Source organism: Empidonax traillii, unplaced genomic scaffold (assembly GCF_003031625.1).
Source record: "Empidonax traillii isolate 1590-97213 ecotype Southwest subspecies unplaced genomic scaffold, ASM303162v1 scaffold208:size1045274, whole genome shotgun sequence".
Lineage (NCBI taxonomy): Eukaryota > Metazoa > Chordata > Aves > Passeriformes > Tyrannidae > Empidonax > Empidonax traillii.
In genome coordinates, this window is record NW_020955401.1 from 670,912 (window position 1) to 678,759 (window position 7,848).

Genomic DNA, 7,848 nt, shown 5'->3' on the forward strand with positions numbered 1-7,848 from the left:
CCCATGATAACATTTCTAAAACTTGTGAAGGCAGTGGGATAGAACCAGCATATTCCCCTGCCCGAACTCAGGTTTAACCAGTCAAACTCAAATCACAGCCCCTCAAACCTCTCTTGATTGCACTGATAGTATCAATTACCTGAAAGGCTGCACCCAATGAAACGCAGCCTTCTGACACTCTCATGGTATGTGACATTACATCCACATCAGAAAAAGGCTGGTTCAGCAAGTAGTATTGATCCCTGTACAAGGAATGATGTGGAGTGCTGTGGCTTGGGGCATCCTGCCTTTCCTAATAAATACAGGATATTTTCCAGCACCATTTTTACTCAACACTCCAGCTTTTTTTTGTGCCCTCACTCCCCCCCCTTTTTTTTTTTTGTTTTGTTTTTAAGGGGTGGTTTAATCTTACATCTGAAGTTAGTAACAGGAGCATAAAATACCTCCCAGCGTATTTTTTTTTTCTTTAAAGATATCAGGGAAAGAGATCACTAGTGACACACACTTGGTAATACTGTAGTCTGCCACTGTATTTCATCTTCCACACAAAAATGCTCAAGAGCATTATTTCTCTTAATGTGCTGTAGGCTAAAAATGAACCTCAGGGGTTTTCTATTGCTCTTCTTGTTGCCAGAGCAACAAAGCAATACTCACCTGAATATCTGCCAGTGTAAGTATCAATTTACAAGCTAAGATGAAGTTTGTGCTGCTAGCAGATGCCACTAACAGCATTTTTACTACAAGCCAAATGTTAGTGGCAAGGAGAGCCATGGAAGCTCAGGAGTATATTAGTATTTCCTTTGTGCTGCTTGATTATTGCTCCCATAATTCAAGTGTTTGTATTAAAATAGCTTGACCAGTGACACTCAAAGTGAGAGGGTAAAACTGAAAGGCTTTTTTATGAAATCCAGTGCACTAAAAGGACTTTTGTTAACCAGCTCAGACGAAATCTCTGCTGGCACTAGAAACGTACTCAGAACCTTTCCCAATAAATTCCTTCCTAAAACTCTTTGTGGTAAGGACATAGGAGGGGCTGGGCTGAGGGAGGCAGAGATGAAACCTTTTAAGAGCATACAAGTGTTACTACTTTCTCCGTTGGAAGAGGGTTTATTGTTTAACACTGCATCAAGCCAGAATTCAGACTGTGTTTCTGTTTGAAACAAGAGACAGAAGCGTTGCTTCTATTGCCACACTGTAGAAGAAGAAGGAATAAAACTTGGAAATTATTTGTTATGCGTAAAGCCAAACCCAGGAGGACGGTATGGAATCCAAAATTATAGTTATGAGATGTTAAGAGATATGGAAACTAGAACACTGGCAAAACAGCTAAGCTCTATATTTTCTTATATTTCTTGTAGTCACAGTTTTTCTCCTCTTAAAAACCAAGAGGCAGAGGAAGAAGGAGACAAACTCAAAAATTCCCATTTGTTTCTGACTCCAAATTCCAAGAGAAGCAATTTTCAGACATTGGATCGCCACATCAATTACTTCACCCTTGAGTTGAGCCAAGCAATCTGAAAGTGCAAGTATTAAAAGGGAAAGAAAACCACAGGCACTGCCAGTTATGACGTGAAACACACAAGTTAGTTAAAAATACCCCCGCAGTGTTTTATTTTCACACACATGACGTGCACCTCTGTAAATGCACCCTTCCTGAAAAAAAAAAAGCTCCAGAAATCTTTCCTTATTCCATGCAGAGTCAGATGCAGAGGCAGTGTGAATCAGAGAGCTATATGAAGGGATTATAGGCAGAAAACTGCCTAGGCAAGGGATTGGGAAATTCAGAGTTAAGCTTCCTTTTTTTTTCTTTTCCTCTCCTTGTTTCACACATGGATATGCAAACTGCTCTTCTATCAGAATGTAAAGGAATAACTTTTTCCTTTTATTCCCATATATAAAAATACTTCCCAAGATAACTAATAGTTGTCAGTGAAACCCTTAACCTTGCATTGTTTATCTTTCAAATCCAGTCATTTTCCACTGTTACAGAGAAGCCACGGAGGTCCCGCAGTGCTCACTGACTAGAGACAAGAAAAACTGTCCCATCTGCAAAGAAAAGCCCAAGTTCTGACCCCAGCATTAAGATCTGCACTTGCAGAATGGAAATCTGGCCAAATATACTCTTCCCTGCTCTCTCCCACTATTGTTTTCAGTCTTACCATATGTTTGTTTTCAGCCAGTCAGTCCATACGCACTTTTCATTTGATTGACACAACGGTGAAGCTAAAACAAAACACCTCCAACTGCTGCTCGAGTTGGAAAACAAGCCAGCATTAAGACTTTGACTTCACAGCCTGTCCATAAAGACAGATACTTCTCTTTTGAACTCATAGCTGCTGAGCTCAGCAAAAAAAAAAAAAAGGTTGTCTTTCTTATTTTGTTGTTTCCTTTTAGTTACACGCTCACTAGAAATAGAGAAAGACGTCACAGAACACAGACCTTTGCTTTATTGCCTGCCCATACATATGCAGATCAGCCTTTTCTAAGTATCAGTCAGCCTCAACTCAAAAAAACCCAAACAAATCCCACCTGAGGGGGAAAACTGAAAGGCTTTTTTTGTTTTGTTTTGTTTTGTTTGTGCACCAAAGTGGAAAGTCACGAAGTATTAATTTTTTTATAAAATCCAAAAAAAAATTCAAAGCCAAGCAGTTCCATTTGGTTGGATGGAGCATCTTGTGCTTCAAGACCAGTTCTAAGCCCCACGCTCACCAGTGGTAGCATCCTTGTGAATTAAGAGAGGTAGTCTTGTTTGACACTAAGGCTGAACAAGTTTGTTTACCCAGTTTTCACCACCTCGAGCTGTTTTGTAACACTCAGGGAGGGTGACCCTCTCAAGTGGCAGCAGTGATCTTGAGGAAAAGAAACCACAAACCAACATTTCCTCTTGACCTCACTTGCTTTTCCCTGCTGCTTACTCCTGACTTTTCTCCCTCCCCCGCACCATCAGCACAGTTTCAAAATAAATTGGTGTAAACAGAAAGCAGGATTCATTTAATGCAATTAATAAGAAAGATTATTAAACTGGTTTTTTTTCTCTTTTTCTACAGTCAGGGCTTGATTAGTTAGAAAATACTGACAGGTCCTTTTTTGTGAAAGAGAGATGGACAATTTTGTTCAGACAGTGGAAGAACATGATGGTGTGGTTTTTTATCTTTTTTTTTCTTAATCTTTTTCTTTAGATTTTTTTTTTTTCTAAAAGAAGGTACTGTTGAGAGCATAAAGGCTCATTGCACTGCAGTAGCAAATCCAGTACCGTAGCACTTCAGAGGTGGTTAACAGTGCTTTGGTTCAGAATCAGTGTTAGAAAATAAAGCTATAAAAGTTACGATGCAGGATATTTGGTGTGGTTTCAACAGCAAATTCGCAGTGGACGTAGAAAGGACCGAGGCATTGGCTTCTTCCCCTTGGCGAAGTTCTCTGTTCTTTGTTCTGTTGGAGTCCCAGGTTTCAGGATGGAGTTTGTCACTTCCACCGGTGACGCACTAAGGAGGACTCGTCGTTGACCACGTCATTGTCCGTGTAGCGGTGCTGGCACCGGGGTGGGATGAGCAGCAGGACGATCAGTACAAGGAGGATCACTCCACACAGGCTCATGAGAGCATAGGAGGCAATCCACAACACCGGCTCGTGGAAAGAAACGCTGGAAACACAGTTGCTCGCAACATCTGCTGTTGTGAAAGGGCCTTCAATCTCAGAGACTGGAGAGCCATCAACTTCTGAGGAAGTGCAAAAGGAAAAACATTAAGTCTGTAGATGGCATTAGGCCTACAGTCACCATTTAAAAGCAAATAACAAAGAGCTTTAGCCTAAATACCTGTACATCCCTTTCCCTCCATCATCCCACATCTCAGCCTACTCATGCTTTATTGTATTTTTCATTGCAACAGAAATGCTACAATCCCACGTTTATGAAAAGGGAATCTGAAGCATAAGGAGACTGTGACACTCCCACATCTACACAGGCTGTGTATGAAAGAACAGACATTTAACAGACAGCTCTCTCACAGCCACAGTCAGAGCCCAAACCCCTGGATCAGTTTTTTCTCTCTGGCCTAACCTGTCAGAAATGTCTATTTAAATATCCTACAACATCTACACTGGTGTAGGCCAGTTTTTGTTTGTTTCTGCCATTTCCAGCAAACGGCAAAGTACCTCAGACGATTCCTGTGTCTTCTGTGTTTGCTGTTTCCCAGGGTCTCAGGGAGCAGCATGCAGGTTCACAGGCTTCACACATCCCTTACAGCACTGTACCCCAAACACGAGGTGCAGGGTGGAAACCAGCACAGACACTCTCGTGGGAGGAGATGAACACTCAGAAGGAAGGGGAGGTGAGGCAGGAGAGCCAGGTGACAGCTGCCCAAAAAGGGGGACGGTGTAGAGGGAGGTCAGTGCCAGGAATGAGGAGCTGGGATGTGAAGGAGCAGCGCTGTTGGGCAGGGAGGGGGAACTAACCAAGCAGCTCAAAAGATGACGACAAAACTGAGGCAAAGAAGCACGAAGGGGTGCCCTAGCAGCTCCGTATTTGAACGGCCATCCATCTCAGCAACATCACAGACTGTGTGACTTCATTTCACTGCCATCACAGCCCCCTACTTGTTAAACCAGGATGTGCTGAAAAAGGTCAGGCTGCCCATGGTTGTCACAGTAACCGTGGCAGGCACAGCCAAGTTCCCCCGAGTTGTGGACGGGGCTGAGGGCCCTGTAATGGCAGAGCAAGTGAGTTGCCTGGGGCAACAAAATATTGGGAGCATTTTGTACCTTCAGGTGTGTGGCTGGGGAAGGATGGAGACCTTTCAGCTTGCTTGGGGCAACAAGGAGTCTGCAGTCAGCACTGTCCGTGCATTTTAACAAGCCTTCCAAACAGCTGTAATCCACTCCTCCAGTCAGGTACTTCAAGACACATTTGAGCACTTTTTAATAAAGGCCTCTGTTTTACTTGTCCTGCTTGATTTCTTTTTTTCATTTTATATACAGATACACTCTCGCTCAATTTTAAGTGATCCCACCTACTGAAAACAGTATCTCTTATTTACACATCTCAGTCATGACTGCTGAAACCATGTTTAAAGAGATTAGCATAAAGCACCCCTTGGAAGGAAGGGTTTTGCAAAGACAGGAAAGGTGAACTTTAAGGTTCTTTGCTGACAAACAAATGCAGAACAGGTTGGTTGCTTTACCTGCATAGATTTCAGCTGGTATTCAGTCCCTGGCCTCACAACACCTTGTATTACTTTAAGATTTAGGTCTTGCTAGACTTAATAATTGTGGGCTGGTGCTGCAACTCGCAGATCAGATGGAAAACCAATCCATCAGAGTGAAAAAATTGCTCAAAAAAGGAATTTTCTGTAGGATCACTCAACTGAACCAACCCTTCTCCAGCTCTAAGTGTGGGAAGACTCCTTTGCACAGAGTGGACTGAGGCTGCACCCACAGCATCCTGACACTGGTGAACATCAAACACAGACTCTTTATATTTATCAGATGGTAAATGACTGCCTAGAAAGTCAGTGGCAGAAATCCTTTTTTGTTCAGAGTCCCAGGACTGTGCTTTGTCTGTCCTGCAATTGTTTCTTCTGGACATCTCACCCTCTCACCCCCTTTTTCACTTGTCTCTATGAAGTTCTGCAGCAAACTAAACCACATTTAATACTAGTGTGAAATGCAAGGCCTAAGTATTACTGCTTACTAGTATTTTGGAGAAGTGAAGGAAAAAAAAAGAGCAGTACAATTTTCCACCTTGGAGAGAGCTTTGAAAATAAACAGTCTCTAATTACTCATTATTTGCCTTGAGTGCAATAATTACTCCTATTAGAAAAGACAATACAAAACTGTTGCCATAGTGGCTGACATTTTAAATTACATTTTGAGAATGTCTGATAGCAGCACAGGTTCTGCTTTCTTCCCTCTGAAAATAAAAAAGTTTTCCCTCACACTCTTCCACCCCCAGAGAAATTGAGGGGTAATTTGCCTAAATTGTTCAAACAAGCCCTGAACATAAACTACGAGTCACAGGCACTTAGCACATTACACATTAACTGAGTTAAGATATTTTGGTGTATTTTCTTAGAACATGGGGTGGTAGCTACCTACAGGACTTTTATGACCTTGAATAAAAGAGATTTTCTTCATTATTGATGATTACAGGACAGGAAAGGCACCTCTGGAAACATACCCTTTTCTAACATTTATGTAGAACTTAATACACTCACACTCACTAACCAACCTGGGTGGTTTGCAAAGGAAGTAAACCTGGAATTAGATCAAATTTATCATAAAATTATGAAGTGCAGCTTGGAAAGGGCCCCTGGAAGTCACTAAAACTCATTGATCTGAACACACTGTCTCAAGAAGGCACCTGATCCCAAAACCATTCCTAGTCATGTTGTAAGCAAGTTATCAAAAGGCAACTTAAAACTATTTGCCTAAGTCTTAAAGGGTTTCACATACTGAGGAAAAAGTTTCTTTTCCTGCTACAATGGAATAGCTGCAGCCATCTATCTAAGTTTCCTCATTCTTGGAATATCCTGGAGGATGAAAATGGTCCAAGGACTAGTGTGGGATAAACCAGTTCTCATTTGTAGCCAAGCCTCAATACTAACTTGGGAGTTCAATGGAATTAAGGTTTTTTAATCCTGTTCCCAGGATTTTTGCATCCAGCAGGTACCTGGAGGTTTAACACCTTACAAAAACACGGATTTAATTTAATGTTGACTCTAAGAAGGCATAAGGTCACTGCAAAAGCCACACCAAACGGCCTTTTATATTTCTCTGTTTCTGAAGATTTATGCCCCCAGCAATTCAGTTTCATTTATGCCCACGGACAGCCTTAGAAAGCTCCAAATAAATTACATTAATATAGTTGCTATGGAGGACAAGGCTGGCCTCCACAGGAAGCCAGTTAGGCAGCTTAATCCCTCACACTGCACCGACACTCACCACTCACAGCTGTGGTTTTCTGATGGAAGCGGCGTTAAATATGGAAACCACAAGCTGTGAGGGAGCGAATTCAGAATAACTGGCACATCCAGCGAAATGTCATCGGCCCCACGTGAGTGGAATGTGACAAATCAGCGTGCCTTGCCTCAGGCAGTCATCTGATTCCTCAGGAAGCTCAGTCCCACTGATGCCTGGTTGGACATACGCATGGAACGTGGACAGAGAGGCGAGGAGGAAACGTCTTCGAGCGCCAGCTGGGCACAATCGTGTGCCCAAGCTCACCTAAATTCCAACTGCATTTCATTTCTATCCAGCAGTTCTTCCTCTCTAGGCGAGCCTGGCAGAACCACAGGAAGTGGCCAAACCATCTTCCAGGCAGCGGTGTTAACGCTAAGGTGGTTGTTGTTATTATTATGGTCCCCTGATTGTTTTTCTTAACAAAGGAGTGCTGTCAAAGCAGTTCTCGTGCCCACCAGCTGGCTCCTGTCCCCTGCTGACCATCACACCTCGGTCAATAAGTCCTGTCAAAATGCTCCGCACTAAATGGCTGCGCCGTGACAGGGGACAGGAGGCAGCTCTACACTTGCTAAAACTGCAACAAGGAAGCACAAGGAAGAGTGAAAGGCAGGGAGAGCCTGGCCTGCAGCATTTGTCTAGTCACACTCTCCTTTCTGCCAGCTGCATTCAAAACGTGTCTTTCAGCCCTGCACGGTACCTGCATTGAGGAACCCATACCAATATCCTGATTTTCTTCCGTATCGAGCTCAAAACTGACAATTCTGAACCCATTCACAATGGAGACATTACAAATAAAATAAGATAAAATAAAAAAAGCCGCTCTAAAAACGCCCTACAGCTACAACTTGGCCAGCTAGCATTTTTCTCCCCCCCCCCCCCCCCCCCCCCCCCCCC

General features: G+C 43.0%; 1 protein-coding gene across 1 annotated transcript in view; it reads right to left on the bottom strand.

Annotated features, from left to right (window-relative positions):
* Positions 1–387: 387 nt before the first annotated feature.
* BACE2 (beta-secretase 2) overlaps positions 388–7,848 on the bottom strand; it is a 52,124-nt gene continuing 44,663 nt past the window's right edge. The window contains exon 10 of the mRNA XM_027887386.1: positions 388–3,716. Coding sequence (XP_027743187.1) covers positions 3,463–3,716 — 254 coding nt within the window. The 3' untranslated portion in view covers positions 388–3,462. The remainder of the gene's footprint in view (positions 3,717–7,848) is intronic.